At 36.9% G+C, this 17,581-nt stretch overlaps 1 protein-coding gene across 2 annotated transcripts in view; it reads right to left on the reverse strand.

The window, feature by feature from the left end:
* The window catches only part of LOC148833049 (A-type potassium channel modulatory protein DPP6-like), a 223,082-nt gene that overhangs the window by 139,391 nt on the left and 66,110 nt on the right, over window positions 1-17,581 (reverse strand). Inside the window, exon 1 of one of the 2 annotated variants that reach the window (XM_088918246.1) lies at window positions 15,781-16,163. The exons of the other annotated variant lie outside the window; for it this stretch is intronic. Coding sequence (XP_088774372.1) covers window positions 15,781-15,837 — 57 coding nt within the window. The 5' untranslated portion in view covers window positions 15,838-16,163. Of the gene's footprint in view, window positions 1-15,780; window positions 16,164-17,581 lie in introns of those variants that run through there. 2 annotated transcript variants of the gene reach the window in all.

Genomic DNA, 17,581 nt, shown 5'->3' on the forward strand with positions numbered 1-17,581 from the left:
TAGAGCAGTAAGTGTATTTATACCGTATATTGTATCTATAGCAAGAAAATCATCTACTTGAATTACTGAAAAAAGCTAACTGCAATGTGATATAAACTTCCTTTGATCGTATTAAGAGAAACCAGGTACTCCCTATAGAGCTTTCTGAAAATAAAACTGCTATTTTTCACTGAACAACCAGATTATAGAAATTAAAAAAAAAACATTCATTCATTCAAAACCAAAACACTGATACAACAGATATCTGTTCTTGTGATGCTTCCAACATCTGTACTTGTGTACAGCTCCTGGCTTTAATACAAAACATTTTTTGTATATCTTTGGATAAAAAGAACAAAAAAAAATAATAAAAAAAAACATTTTGGAGCTCAGTAAAAGTATTGTTCCAATGCAATAATCACCAGGTATAAGTATACCAAGATCAGTATTAAATTAAAAAAATAATATAATTAAGACAAAATACAAAGACAGTTCTATACAATCTTAAAGACATCTCAGTAGGTCAATATCCATTATGATATACAATATATGCACAAATACATCTAACAAATCACTGCTTTTAATACTTATAATATATTATATATTGTATTATATATTACATTGTATATATTCTGTATATACTGTAAACTGTGACATTAGTGATGAAAAAATATACATGTAACTTAAGCCTTATAACTTAAGTGAAAATGACGTCTCTCCATGTAGAAGTCCCTTTTAAAGGAAATCAAGCACGTGTCAATTGCTCTTGGAACGAAAGAAAGTTGAGGGTCAAGCTATGAATTTTTTAAGGCCTCTGCCAGCCCTCCTTTGTATTTCTCATTGTATTTTTGTAACTTAATCTTCAAGACCTCACCCAGGACCGAGTGTGCCCAGTAATTTGATCGCCTCATAAATCTAATCAGACGCTGAATGCCAAAGATAGGTTCGAGATTTAATACGTGCTGTAGTTATTTGGTCATAATTGAAAGTTCATTGATTTGTAAGGCCAGCGTCATGGCTGAGGTGACCTTTGTTAAAAAATAATTGCTCTGTTAACATTCCTGGGCTGCTGCGTAATGTGAATTACAACCACCATGCACAGCCCATGGAGACCATGGTGAAGACACCCTTTGGGATCAATAGATATTCCACCAGTGGAAATCTTAACAGACTTAATTAATATCACTTCTTCGTCAATTTAAATACATTAGCACCCCTTATGTTTTATACAGTAGGTAAGGGGCTGTAACATTATTTACAAGCAAAGGAAAGTAAACGTTTTATTTTACACATTTCACAATCTTAGCACAGTTTTCTATAGACCAGTCATCACTAATCATAATGCATAATCAGTTTTGCCATAAAAACCCAATAGTGCTACTATCTGGTGCTACTATCTGCAGTTTTGACTGCTGTCCCCTTTGTACTAGAATCATAAAAGAACAACACTGCCTGTGCCTTTCAGTCCATAGCACAAGGTACTCCTGAAAGAAACACATTTAAAAAAATTACAGCGTAAACATCTGCATAGTTGGAACTTCTTCACAAAAACAAATCACTTCAGTGCCACACAGGTCATGTACTATACACCTTCCATGATCTTCAGTGCAATATGTTTAAAAGCTGGATTGCAGTATGGCAGTATGTCATAGCAGGACACAGCAATACTGCTGAACCAAATGCAAGACACACGTTAAATACTTTATACTTTACTTTAGACACACATTATAACATACACACAGATACAGTAGGCTATAATGCTGGTATATCATTGACAAAAAACATGTTTTGACACTAATATAATTGACACTAAATATGCAAGTTGAAAGCAATTAAGCAATCATGGATTGCTCAGTGTACTGTATGTGTATTATATTTTGATTTCTTATTTTTGAAAGAATTGTTTTGCTATACAACATGTGGAACTTTCATTTGATTTCCAAATGGAAGCACATAAAAATGTTTCTCACCACACCCATTAACCATCCATTCAAAGTTCTCCAGGATGTACGTTCCCACTATCCTAGGATCACACTTAAGACATTCAAATTGTATGTTATAAGTTTGCAGAGGAATTATATTAAACACTTTCCCATCACAGGCCAATAGAACACTGTAAGACGTGTCCTGTATCATCAGTGTGACCATTCTCAATCACGTATCTTGGCTAAGACTCTGCATACATACAACAGCTTCAACACATTTAAGAAAAATCAACACATATGTATCTTACATACTGTACAACACTGTCATTGGCAAATATAAAAAAGATCTTTAAATAAAAGACATGATTTATCAGTGCCTTTCTAGTTTACAACAGGAATTGTGAATGAAATGGGATGTTCCCAGAAAAACTAAACTGGAAAACCCATGAATTGTGTACATTTTATAACAGGTGAGATCTGATTCTTATTTCCCATGAAAAATGATGACATACTTGAAAACATTACATTTATATTTCTGCCTGAAAAAGGGAATGGAAATACTGCACATAAATGACATTTTAAGGGATTATAAAACAGAAGTTTATAGCATTTACAAACCACAGACGACAAAGATATATGATTAACACAGACCAAAGATTCAAACAAAATACACAGACCATTATGCAGACCTTCCATAAATACAATAACCATGCAGCTACAAAGACAGGTTTATGTGTGCTTGTTCCTGTGTTTTGATTTTTTTTTTCATGCGTTGCAAATTTGCCATTTTTGTGCCAAGTCAGAAAACCAGCATACAACAGTGCATCTGTAGAGGAAATCTTGCACAAACCTGTGAAAGGACTGCACATGATTGATGCTAGAGACAAAATGCACGGAAGATATCTGAGCTTTTCACTCGAGAAATGCAAACCCGACAATTAGTTTTCACAGAGACAACGCAAAGAATCTTAGACAAAATGTCTAAGACAGGCACTGCTCTGCTCAGCTGCAGTTGTGAAGTCTTGTTTTACACTAGGTAGGTCAGCAGCAATATTTTACAATGAATTTGACACTTCACTAACAATTGGTATTAAGAAATTCCAGTGCTTGAAAGCTCTTTGTGCCAGATTTATGGACAATTAAAATGAAAGTTATTTTTGACTGAAATATACTGTAGTTAGCTTTTGTTAAAGCTGCCAGCAGCCATGTCACCCTGCAACTTACAATTGGCAGCCCACTGAAGCTCAGCAGGTGTGAGCCTGGTCAGTACCTAGAGACCTCCTGGGAGAAACTAAGGTTGCTGCTGGAAGAGGTGTTAGTGAGGCCACCGGGGGGGGCGATCACCCTGCGGTCCATGTGGGTCCCAATGCCCCAGTATAGTGACCGGGACACTATACTGTAAACAGGCGCCGTCCTTCGGATGGGACGTAAAACCGAGGTCCTGACTCTCTGTGGTCATTAAAAATCCCAGGGTGTTTATCGAAAAGAGTAGGGGTCCTGGCAAAATTTCCTATGCCTCCTAATAATCCCCCTCTATGAATTGGCTACATTACTTTGTTCTCCTCCCCCCTCTTCCCACTCCGACGGCAGGCGGAGTGACGCGCCGGTTGGAGTATTTCTCGGTCGCAGTTAATGGCAACGTCAGCTCAAAGATTTGGTTCAAACCACCAAATGGAGACGGGCGTGCGACAAGCGGACCCTGCTTATGTGGGATTAACGCTAGGATGAGAGAGAGAGCTTTTGTTAAAGCTGAAGTTACATCCTGATTTAAGATAAATTGAAAACATCTACCCCCTTTTTCAACAGCACATTACCAAAATGGAGCAGAGCTTTACATATTATAATAACTTAAATATATTATTTGATATATAGAACAAAATACTATTAATTCTATGATTTTAGTGTTATGAAACTGTGGGCACTAATAAATATTCCTTTAATTCCAAGCAATTGGTTTTGCCACATCTGCTATCTTTGACTTTTTTATGGGAAGCAGAATTAGTCTCTTTAGTCTGTTTCCTCACAGAGCTATAGCTGATCTAAGACAGATAGGTCCATGAGATTCTGTCATGATTTTAGAACAGTAAATGACATTTTGGCACTTGATTCATGTTTCATATTGCTATACCCCAGGTGGATGAATTAATACAAAAGCTAAGTCCCATTTTATCATTACTTTTGATTTCATCAAAGGATGGCTGCAGAAATCGCCAACCCCATCTGATGAGGCTAAGACAGCCAATGCTACACCATCCAAATTATTTCTATATATTGTTCAGTTTGCACAATACCCCTGCCACATTTCGGAGATTAATGAGCTACGCAAGCAGCGCAAGGAATTTGTAGCTGCTTATCTGGATGACCTAATCATCCAGCTGAGAAGAACATGTGACACACCTGCTGAAAGCACTAGACTCCCTTCAGAAAGCTGCAGCTATGGACAACACCGTCAGGAGAGGCTTAGCGTGGCCACAATAAATCATAGAGCCACCACTACTGATGGGCCAGTGAAACAAGAAGGACCTGGAGAGGTATTATAGAAGATTTCCAAAGAACCTTTCAAGACTCTCTTACCCCCTGTTTGAGTTAACCAAGAATTTCAGGTCATTTACTATTAAGTGGAAACTGGCAGACAGTGAGAGCTTTTGAGGGGTTGAAAACCATTTCATGTCATAGTTCAAGCTGTTGTATAGTCATCCTGTCCTTTTTTCTCCAGACCTTAAAGAGGAGTGGTTCATTTACTGGAGCTGAATGACTAAAAGATAAGACTGGTGCCGCTCTATTGTAGGTACTTGGGAATGAGGAACACCAAATTCTTTATTTAAACAGGAAGCTACTTCCTATAAATAAAGACAATGCAAATACACCACATGATTGGGGAAAGGAATGTTTATTCAATAAAAGGGCATCAGTTCAATTTGGGCACTGGCTAGTGTGAAGAGTTACTGCCTATTTCTTTTACACAGGGCTTCCAGCTCTCACGGTGTGTTTATACTGTACATGGCCCTGGGATGGACTAGCTTCCCAGCAGTCATGGGCTCTCAGTCCTGCCTCGTACACGAGAATAAGGCTTCCAGGACTGACTCTGATTGGCTTACCACATTTCAGCCTTTTTATTGAATCCCAATGAACAATTAAACAGGTGTCACAAAAAAATAATTTAGGAGGGACGGTTTAAAGTCAGCGATACAGCCCAATAAAAGCTGTCTGAGCCTTCTTCGGAAATGACTTTGGAAGGTACACTTTTCTTTTACACAGTTCCAAACCCACAACCATTTTCAGTCCGTTGCCCTTTCATACTCATGCAGCTAAGGCTCTTATCATTTTACATTTTTGCACAGCACTACAGTTACATTTTAATGATGTGGGATTTTCATCCCACATATCTCTGTTTTCCATTGACTGGGTTAGATTAAGAAAGTGCCGACACACCAAATGCCCTAAGGATTGCTGCTGTCTCATCCAAAATTTTTGTGCCTCTTTATGCTTCATAATTTCACTTGATGTGAGGGATGGATTTCTAGAGATTTAAAGCTCAATAAAGGGCTGATTGAAAAGGAATGCAATACTGTGTTTGCCAAGTTTCATCTTAAACAGACATTGGCTGATTATGGGAGCAAATGCTCTTGTGCAGATTCTTTCTCAGATCTATGGTAGGGGAGACTATCTAAACTTGAAAATCACAGTCATAGTTTAATTTGTATTTATTTGATTATTTTAAGAAAACAATCAATCAAACGTTATTGTGTGAGTGCCCTAAAAATTTGGGACTTGGTTAACTTTCCATATATTTAAATATATAAACAGTATGGGCAAAAAACATATTACTGTTTCTCATAGAAATAAAAAAAAAACGTTTATAACTCTTGGCCTTTTTGATTGAAATGTTTGCCATTTACTAAAGTTTCTGCCAGGTTTATACAGTATGTCAACTGTCACTTAAAAATAAACGTAAACTGCTGTAGGACCACAGACATTTATTAAAAATGTCTGTTCAGTTCATTTACATTCATTACCAACCTTGCAGCTACTTACAGTACTTACTGATAATTACTGTAGTGCCATGAAGTTATATTTCTGGCTCATTAAATAGTAACTAATCATGAACTAATCACTGTCACCATGACCCCTGTTTTCAATTTGAAATAAGAGTTACAGGATTGCTGCTCTATAGATGCAGCACTTTGGCCATAACTAAGCTCCTGGTCAAGGAAATTCACAGCCTTTCAGTACTTATGGTCTGTCCTCAGCACAACAGTTTTGTTATGGATATCATAGACTGTGACTTGATTCCCAGTTCTACAGATAATAGATAAAAAAGCATGGTGTTATATTAAGTGGCAGAGGTTATACGTTCCTTAGAGCATAACAGAAATACACCCTATAATCACAGCTGATTAATTATTCAGATACAAAGTCAGACAACCTATTAATTATCCACTGTAACTATTTTTGACATCACTTCAGTTTCACAGCCCCCACACATGCAAAAAAAGACTACACCGTTGTGTCCTCCCTTTCCCACTAGATCTTGTTTTTTCTCCTTCAGTCTCAAAGGTGATCTGGATCACCTGGATCAACTCAAACATTCTCCACGCAACATCTCAGAGATTGTCATGACTTCTTTTGAGCCTACTCTGTATGTTAGCCCATCTCATAATGAATTGAAGCTTTCCAAAGGAGAGATGTATAAGTGCTTCCAAGCTCCCCTTCCATGACAAGAAGAATCAGAAGCCTGCAAAAGAGGTCAAGTTTAGGATAAACTATAAAGTCACATGTTTGGAGAGCAGCCCTGTCACCCACACATTGCTGATTTGAGTATGGGCTGTACTATTAAATGTCTCTGACCAGTATTCACCACCATACACCTGGCTGAGCCCCATCACGTATGCTTGGACTTGAATCTTAATCTTCTGCTTCGCTTATAACAGATGCCTCTACCATTTCCCATCCTTCCCAGGTTCCTGAGAACATGTAGCTTCCACTCCTACAATAAAGAAAAGCAAGTATATCCTGGACAGGAGAGAAATTCTTACAGATGAAGCTGGGTATATTAACAACTGGTGATTCCAAACTGTGAAGTGTATAAAAAGAAATAAAATATCTGGTAATTCCATTAAAAATGGAATCACAGAATGAACTTCACAGGTGCCCAGCCTAGTCCCTGGAATACGAAACGTGACAGGTCTTTCATTTGAACTTTTATGTTGTGAAAGGACCACTGCAAAAGAATATATATTTAGATATTGTATCACAAATATAGACTAAAGCTTTCAATTTCTACAAATTATATTCCTGCACAAGCACAATTGTTTGTGCCTTGCAGATCTCATAAAAAGATGTGTGAGTCACAGTGGCGTAACTGCAACTCAGAAAATTGGTTCAGTATGGTGATCTTCAGAATATGGTACAAGTGACAATTAAAATTAAAAACGAAACTGTTGTTACTAGCTGTACCATGGAAGAACATGTACTGTAGACTGACAGATTGGCCTTTCTCTAGTAGGTTCTTTATGTTAACCAGCACTATAAATAGAACATGCAGTTTTACAAACTTAACTTTAAACATTCAGTGAAGTCATGAACACAACTGAAAGCATTAAGGAAATCATCACGTCTCTCCAATCAAAATGTTTTTTTTTTAGTTTTTCCCCAAAATATTTAAGATTTATTCTTTTTTTTTCAATTTTTAAGCATGAAATTAAATAAACGGCACTCCAAAAACATTCCAATAAATGTCAGCAAGCACAATACTGGATAATTAAATATCTCCATAGAAACTGTAGTGCTAGAGATTGGACTGAGCCAAAGCAATGTCATTATAAAGCTCAGTTTCATTTTAGTTACTCCATAGAGAAAGGCTTTCTTTACAAGAAAATAAAGCAGATGTTTTTTTTCTTGTTCCCTGTGGTGTGGCAGTAATGGCCAAGACCTCTTTAATGTGTCTTCTAAGAGAGTGAGTAGCAAGTTTCTGGAGCAACAGAGCAGAAGAAGCTGGTTCATTAACAGACCAGGTATACATAATGGATAAAGCATACTGTATCTACTCTATGGTCAGCAGAGTTAGAAAAAAAAACTTTAAGAGACAAGGAACAAAAATAAAAAAAATTAAAACCTGAAAAAAAACTCTAATTGCTGTTTTATTTACAAATACACATTCTGGACTGCCGACTGTACAGTAGGTTTAAATTCAAACTAAGATGTAAGCCGATGTGTATCCAAGTCTCATGTTTTGTCTTGTAGACAGAAATCCCAACCCAGAAAATGAGGTAGTCCTAGGGGATCAAACCAAGAACCTTCCCAGTGGGAATTCTTGATCAGAATGATAATGATGAAAAGTCAAAGGTAGGAAGGACTACATGAATTAAGCTTTCGTGTAATGTATATAATATGCCACATCTGCTACTGCCACTCTCTAATAATCACACTAGAATCATCACTAATAACGATAGTTACAGCAGGTCAATCAACCGTTTGCCATGACAACACGATCTGGTGGAAAAGAACGGTACAACCTATTCGTCATTAAGCACCTGGCTATTTAAGACATGCCTTTGCATTCTGGGTGCTCAGTATTAATGCTTTTTACTAGTCATGGCATTCTGTGTGGATTCACCTTCCACGTCCAGATTGTGCAATGGCCTGACTTCATTTTTGGATTCTTCCTGTACTTCGTGTCTGAGTTTTCCTGCCTTTGAATTTATCTTTACTTCCCCGACTTTGATTTTGGATTTCCCTTGGTATCGCATTTTCGAGTTAACCTGGCTTCGACCCCTGCCTGTTCTTCAATTACAACTTTGGATGGTGATTTTACCTGTCAGCTTCATCACTGCAGTGCAGTATACCTGCCGCTGAACACAGCCTTCAGGCCCTGAACACTGCACCTCGATTGTATGCACAGCATTACATTCCCAACACCAATCTAGGCCCACAGACAGAGCTTCTGGGTTCAGGGACAGTAGTTAAGACACAACAATGACAATGCAGTGCAACTGGAATTCACATACACACAAACACGCAAACCATTTATACTCCATAACTCCATAACTGTAAGTGCTGTGGATCACTCTCATAAACAATCACTATGATGGGTCTAGTCTGTACTCTACAGTATATGACTTCTTTCACTGCAAAAAATGTCCTTTAGATTATTTTTATTTGGGATAGAGAACTACTGTAGATAAATTGGATGATGGTTCTGATGGGAATCATTCTAGAACAACACATTTTCTTCTATGAATTTAGTACATTGGCCGATTCATTTTAAAAGCAGAATATATTCTACACCACACTCCTGATCCTCTCTGTCTCCGGTGCCCACAGGGGGTGACTAGCACGTATTTACTGTACATGTTTTAGCAGTGCCTGTAATAGAGAAATTTTGGATTTATGCAACTGATGTGCTCTTGGATGGAACTAGTGTAATTGTGCCAATGAGCCCCAGACCTGCCAAATGTTGGTTCTCAGGCTATTGTCAATTTTCTGGTCCATCCTTTGCGGTTGGTCTAATTGCAGCTAAGAAAACCCAACTTTGTGAGGCTGGGTAGAAACTGAGATACCTACTGTGTGACTCATACCTGGTTGCATTAATTTTCAGAAATTGTGCTGACTGGAAGAAGTACAGCTAAACTTTAGCTTTAAAGAAGTCAGCCTGGGTAACTGTATTTTTTTCACTAGTAAAATACTTTTAATTAGCCTCTTCTCTTACCCTTAGATATTTTTCTTAAAGCTTCCTTTACATTGTTAATTCATTGTACAATTGTTGAGTGTTTATATTCTTAAATTAAAAAATAAATCTTGCATTATTAAACTACTGTATTAATTAAGCCCACGGCTCCTTAAGGAGCATACCATTCATATCCATTGTGCTTTGTTCTGACTCATAATTCACATAGGTTCTCAAACCTCAATCTCAAATAATGACCTAAACATTTCCTGTGTTAAACAGACTTCAATGATAATTCTTAACAGAAATAAATCCACCAGATTTGCAAGTACACATTTATTTTAATGAAGTGATTTTTCTAACCATTAAATATTGTGATTTTAACTTTGATCTATGTACATTGTATTTTGTATTTTGTGATTGCGGCATAAAAAAGCAGTACAACCAAAATGCCATTTATTACCCAAGACACAAGATGTGAATCATAAACAATGTAGGACATCAAAAACCATATGCTTCTATTCCATCGGGACGTCAATGTTAATTGATAAAGGTCAATAAGCTTAAACAATGCACAGAAAATAAGCAGCTCCCAGTTACACTCCAAAGACAATTTGCATTGAAAATTCTGGAAAAAGATAAAAATGAGGCTCCGTAAGTAATTGAACTCTTACATTTTTCTTGAAGTCGATTTCAAACATTTTTTTTCTAGCATACAGCTCTTCCAAGAATAGCAATTAAAATTAGAAAGCAGACTAACAGATTGCCAAAGTCAGAGGGATGTAAAGGTTTTTGGTTGCTTTTTGTGTTTGTCTAATATCTGTTATAAGTACAGCATGAAAGTAGTACACGTTTTTAATGCATTTCACAATTAAAAAAATCTTCCTAGATGGAACCCGCCGGGCGTTGGTTTTTTAGATTTTCATCTGTTTGGCCAGATGGAACGAGCTAACCAAGTGATGGGAGCAAGGTTCAAGATGCGGTGCAGGAAGGACTATGGGACAAGCCAACATTTCTAGTGTGGGGCCATTCAGGCTATTATGTTGAAAAATACAAGTCTTCTTTGCGTGTTGTCTGGATAATTCCCTTTCTAATGATCATATCTTTGTATGTGTAGATATACTAAAAAAAAAATTGTTTATGATTCAACCCTGAAAGACTGTAACTGCGTACTGCATACAGTACATGAAGGTCACAACAGGGGTATGGGATATTTTTTAAAGCACTGTAGGTATAATACAGGACACCAGATTGCAGCAATAACCAAAATGGATGATGTGCTCATTTATTAGGTAATCCCATTAGCTAGAACTACAACAGAACTGTAGTGTCTATGTCTGGAGAGTAAGATCAACATTCCTGCTGATTTTTCCTGTATTCTTAATTGTTAAAAGCTTGAAAAAGCACCTGATTAATGCTGTGCTCATTTCCAATTACTGAAACCTTAAACTGAAGGAAAACAGAAGGCCTTGTTCTTCTGTGAGTACAGGTGATTGCCATCACTACTTTATACCAATCATCCACTAATTAGCTAGACTGGCACACAAACTCCATGAGCACTAGTTGCCTTAAAAAATGACTGCTGTTATCAGTCCATGTAGTTTGTGCTGCAGAATGTAAAATGCCTCCAGCAATCAAACCAATCTAGTGAACTAACAGCCAGCCCCTTTCCTGTACGATTATTAAGTGCATTAGTTTGAATATTAGCAACCTACTGTCACATTTCAGTATCAAAATGCTTGTGTGTGAAACGCTAGATTCATTTTCCTCATAATGAGGTAGAAAGGGGATGATCTATTCTTTTTATTCTCCATGCTACCACATTTTTTTGAAAAGGCAAAAATGCTATCAACTCTCCTTCTGCAGTAGTCGATAAAATATTGAAAAATAATAATTCTGGATGATGAAATGTATCGCCCATGTATTTCGGCCTGTGAAAAAGCAATGACACATTGCTTTACAAGAGAATCCGTCTGAATCTACCATCGCAATGCGGATCATGAATACCATCCAGGATACAGACACTGTTTGGCATAACCAAAAGAGAAATACAGTATACCCCCAAAAGAATGAAACCTGAAAACCGCACTCTGAGGGATACTATCCTGCCTCATTATTTTGCATTTAAATCGTATTTTAATTTTTCCTCCACTTCAGAAGTATCCTCCCAAAAAACAAATAATTGGAATCACCCGCAACGAGCTGCTGTTGTTGGATTTAAATGTATAAAGCATATAATATTTCAGCTCTTTTTGGAACCAGTAACTGACGCATTTGCTACACAATTGGAAAACAAACCAGCTATGACAAAAATAATCAGGCCAAAACCCATTTTCAAAAGCAACATTCAAGAGTAAGTACTTTTTAAATAATGTTATAAGAATTTCCAATATTCTACTTTTAAAAAATCATAATAATTACAGTATGTACAGTAGCTGTTTAGTGTTGTTTTGCAAGATGGGATGCACCTAAATAAACACAATGCATACGCCTACCTGATCAAGACCGTATTATGACCCTGAGAAGGTTCTAGCATTTTCTGGTCAATGTGTACTACAAGTGTCTCATTTGAAAACTATACATCCCTCAGTACGTCTCTTGCAATGCACTTTAACTGAACTTTCACTCTTTTTCTGTCAATACTAAAATTGGCAGATGAACAATAACCCTTCTTCAGACTCCTGAAGGGTTAATGCCCACCATCACGTGTTCTCCCTTTCTTGCTTGCTTTCAACTTTTCACCATGGACTTAACTGTTATATTGTATGTATGATTCCACACCTGTCCACGTTATTGTACAATAAGTAAGTCTTTAAAGAACACTTTTACTATGTGCTGAAATGTGTAGATACAGTTGCAAAGAACACACCAGTTATATAAAATGAGCCATTTTCTAAGAGTTCCAACATATCTCATGCCTTATTCTTTGTCTCCACAAGTCAGAAATATAAATCACTTTTGTTATCATGAAGGCAACACAAAGGCAGGACGCTCGTAATTGTCAGGAGTAAAGTGATCGCACAACTTTGTGATTACTTGGATTGTACTTTAGAAGTCAATATACAGTAATAACAGAACTATGCAGTAATAGATATGCAAGTCTACACTGCCAGATACAGATGTGCATGTGCTTACTCCAAAGAGTTCACCCCTCCCTCCTGTACATCTTGCCACCAAGACATAGCTGTTTATTTTTCTTCAGCAGGGCACTATTCTATAAATATTTTCATGTTAATTTCACCAAAGTTTGATATGCTTCGGTTTTGTAAAGTACTGCTTCATTAACATGTCATTAGCCTCCAATCATTACAGTTAATCAACAGTAAAACAGCCAGTTACGCACTGCAGCCTAGAGAGCTCTAAATTATTCTACCCACTAAAAAGCAATTTGGCCCCTGATTTTGATCCTTCTTTCTCAAAATCGACGGCCGTTTGTACAAATATTCCCAATTTAACGTCCCCACTTCTTGATTTGCACTGTTTGCATTTTGAAAATGATGGAAATGTTAAGACATGAATATGTTCTTTAGACCCTTGCCTGGTTATTTCTTAAGCCCCCTTAGCCATGCCCTGCTGCAGAGCAAAACAAATGTCAGAAAGCACAGGACAAGAAAAAGAGAGAATTAAGATTGTCCTGTAGTGATAAGCACTGTTTTTACCTTTCCACCTTATTTTTACTGTATTCCCAGTTTACAAATTAAAATAAAAGGATAGTAAATATAGTATGCACTAACTGTGCAACATGATTAAGCCTCTGGTCCCCAGATGTCAACCTTGTAGATAAGCACAGTGGATATCAACAATCCCTTATGACAAAATCACTGCCATCACATAGTTACAACCACATACAGAGGCAGTTTACAGGCAGTAATTGTCAAGTACTTTGCTACTTTTCAGATAAAAATGATTCGTTTTGTTATTTTTTTGTGCTTGAAAATTATTTAAATTTTTCTTACTGAAAAGCTAAGCTAAAATTCCAAGAATAAAAAAAAAATAATTACCGTTTAGTGTTGCATAATTAATTGTATAATAGTAATCAAGCAAAAATATTTATTTTCAACCTGGTACTGATAGAAAATCATACCAATTAACTCAGGTCAACAATGATGAAGCATTTTAGTCATTCTTAATGACTTTGTTAGGTAAGGTAATGAAATTGTGAAGTATCAATAGGCAAACTTTCAAGTCATTTACTGATGTACTTTACAACTATGAATTCGGTTTAATTTTCTTAAGTTAGCATCATTATAAATCCTATATTTGTAATACAATTTCAAAAGATCAAATAATTGTTTCTTTTTCATATTGTAATTTGAGATGATGGGAGTATGAAGGTAAGACAGCTTTGCGTGTAAAATAGTGATAACAGGATATATTTATGGTGTCTGTTAAAGACTGAAAAAAGTTGTGCCACAGACCAGGTTACAATTCCAATTGAATAAAATTAGAAAACTCTATGACCTACTGTTAACTGTAATTATTGCCTTTTTGTTGGTTAGAGACCCATAAACTACATCCGGTTAAAAAAAGAAATTAAACTTAGTTAATTGTTTCAGCATCTCTTCAATGTTTAGACCCAACTCCTGCTGTGTACTGTACAGGATTGGAAGCAAAAGCTTTTAATACAAGAACTGTACAATAATAATGCACTGATAGGGGAGGCAGAAGGGTGTAGTGGGTTAGTTCAAGCCCCTGTGAAAAACACTGCTGTTGTACTTTGGGAAAGATACTCTGACCCAATTACTCCAGTCCACCCAGCTGTATGAATGAAGACCAGTGTTTGCTGGTAGTACTGCAGGTTCTGTGGTGGACTGGCGTCCCATCCAAGGTGGGTATCACATGCTTTCATTTCACCTAATGCCATGGAAACCAAGATACATTTTGGACTGATGGGCTATTGTCTAATCCAGAACGACCTCCTGCACATAGACATTAATGGATATCTAGACCATCCATTGTTTTTCCCACAGTTCACTACAAGTAATTAAGCATGAAGACAAGGACAGAATGACAGGAAACACATAATCTAAGATAAGGTGTTTCACCCGCAAAAGAAAACTGAATTTAATTTAATATAATTGATAGTATTTTCAATCAATCACAATAATGTAATGCTAATGGTATTATATAACAATATTATACTGTATTAACGTTGTTTTGGGGCTGGTGTCTACACTGATAGAAACCATTAACTTATATAGATATAACTTATTATCATTATTAATAATAATGATGATAATAATAATGTGAAGATGTGAAAATGATCTGCGACTAAATAGACAACCCAATGCATCTTAAAACAGTTTCCAATAGACAGAATAACTAACGAGTAGCATTACACTCCTTCTCACGACGCAGTCTTATGGATACTTTTAGAAAAATACGTTGTTAGAGGATATCTACTTGATAGGTTTGCAATTAAAATTCCATGTAGCATCTGAGGTACCCGAACCTTTACAGACCTTTCGGTCACCGCATCTCTGGTAAGACAGTCTTGTGTCAATATTTGCTTTGTGATCATCCCTCTTGAAACTAATGACATGTTTGGTATCTGCCACCGTACTAATACCTGATAAAGGCTGTGGATCTGTCACACTGACACAAAGAAGCATTTCGAGGCACGGCAAATACAGTTCATTGTGTTGTTCACAAAATTAGAAATTCAGGTTTAAGTTTTTTTTTCGGAACATAAAATGCTTCCCCCCCCCCACAGAATTTGAGAGCGAAACGCGAGTCGCAAGTAGAAAAACGGTGCAGTGTGAATCCGACTCATGATGCATCTGAACGAATTACCTCGAACACAGAAACGACTGTCACACAAAGTATAGACGACTTATGTTTTGGTCGCTGAATTCTACTTACAGTAGATGCTTTCCACAATTTAGCTCACTTCCATTCATTTTACGTCTATAGCAAATAAAATACACACGCAATTTATTCCATATCTACCCCACACATGTAGTGTAAGTGTGCATGCACACATACGTATTTATAAATGACATTAATTATTGAATTTCCAAAGTAAAGGCAAAGTGTTGCCTTGATCTTGTTCTGTGAAAACGGACACTGCAAAGCCTCCTATATTCGCTTTTAAAAAGAGTGCTACTAGGACTGCCTGGGGTTGTTGCTTCGTTCAGAACAACAGCCGTGCAAAACATGCAAAGACATTAAAAAATAAAACCACTAAAACAAAAGAACGCAAAGCACTACCTGTTCTTGCTGTTGAGCTGCTTTCGCTGGTGCATTTTGCTCCTTTGCCGAAGTCATGATCACCTATAGATTAGAGCCCACAGCTGTAGACCAAAGATATTTCAGATGTTTTATCAGGCAGGCGTGAGCCAGGAAAGTGTCACGAGCACTAGGCATTAAAAATTCAATGGCCAACAAAGCTGGTACAGAGGGAAAGAGAGAAAATCGGAAGAGAAAAAAAAAAAATACTACTTAAGTCTTAATCTGTAAAGACGTGGATGAAGGGATGGATGCTCTGCTTCTGAATAAGAGGCAGAGAGAGAAAGCGAGAGAGAGCCTCAGTCACCGCAATCGTCACAGCAGCTGTGATAACTGCCTGGCAACCACCGCCGGGCGACTGAGATGGGAAACGACCGCGGTCTGTCCCCTTTTCTCCACTCCTACTGAACAGTCTCTGCACTGAGCATGCACCAACCCCAAGAAAAGCACACTTCATTTGACTCGCATCCGCAAGTCTTTGTCCGTTTATACGTTTTTCACTGCTGTTTTTGCGCGAGAGCTGGGCTTAAATTCAGGAGAGCAACGTTGATTCTAAGAATAAAAAACAAACAAACAAAAAGTATACTTTGGACCTGTACTGTACTGTACCTGTAATTACTTCATGTCACAGAAGAGATCCGCATGTGTGACTGGATTTCAACTCTGAAGCAATGTGGTTTATGTCATCTTGGAATAATATTTGCATAATTCCCTCTAGCTGCCAATATCTTTCAACATCACCACGATACAATCATTAATAACGGCTGTCAGCTTGTTAAAGTAGTGTGTACAGTACAATTACCGATTCCTACGGTTTCCTATCGGCAATCTATCAATAGCGATTTTAAACCAGATTCTGTCAGGTGGTAGAAGGAAGTAATAACTAGTTTCAAATCCTTGGGAGACACGCAGTGTAAACAATTAAAACTAACCGGCATTTCACCTGGAATGTGAGAAGAAACCAGAGAGCCTGGAGAAAACTCCAGCAGATATGAGAGGGACACGCAAAATCCACACAGAAGGTGTATAAGGAATCAAACCCAAAGACACGAGATCACCGAGCTAGCTACTGTACCACGCAACAGTGCCACTTATCCGCTCCTGCATGATTGAAAGCATTCTGTTACAACTTAATTTTCAGAAACAAACGAAACAAAAAATGCATTTCAGGCTATTTACAGTACATCGCTAGATATTCTCTGCATGTCCTAGGTGCAGGTGACGTGCATTAAGTCACAGTGGTAGGATGATGATGATGATGATGATGATGATTACTATTGATAATACATCCATTGCTTTCTACATCTCCATTAAAGAATAGACTGGTTTAGCTCTCAATTACCTCAATTACTGCAAATAACAACCTTATAACTTACATATCATCATTCTCCCATGTCCTGTAATATTCTTTTCTCTTTTCAATACAAATTCTCAGAAGTACATCGTAGTGCTTGATTATGTATTTGTTAACATTAATAAATAGCATTTTGATTAAAATAATTAAGGTTAATATTTAAACCTTACTATTCCATTAGCTAGTTAATGAAATAAACATTGATTTATAAAAGATAGTCACTAGATTAACGTGTACACTGCAGATTTTAAAAGCATTTTTTTACACAGTATACCAGTAAACACTTATTTTTTGTCAAGTTATGTTTTTATTTGAAAATATCAAATCAATCACTACGAATTGACTGCTAAAATGTGTTAAATACTGTATATTATCCAAAAATAAAGACTGACTCTACTGGAACTCCCTGTTCAAAAAGCAAATCCATCT

This window comes from Atractosteus spatula, chromosome 6, assembly GCF_055471065.1.
Source record: "Atractosteus spatula isolate fAtrSpa1 chromosome 6, fAtrSpa1.hap1, whole genome shotgun sequence".
Lineage (NCBI taxonomy): Eukaryota > Metazoa > Chordata > Actinopteri > Semionotiformes > Lepisosteidae > Atractosteus > Atractosteus spatula.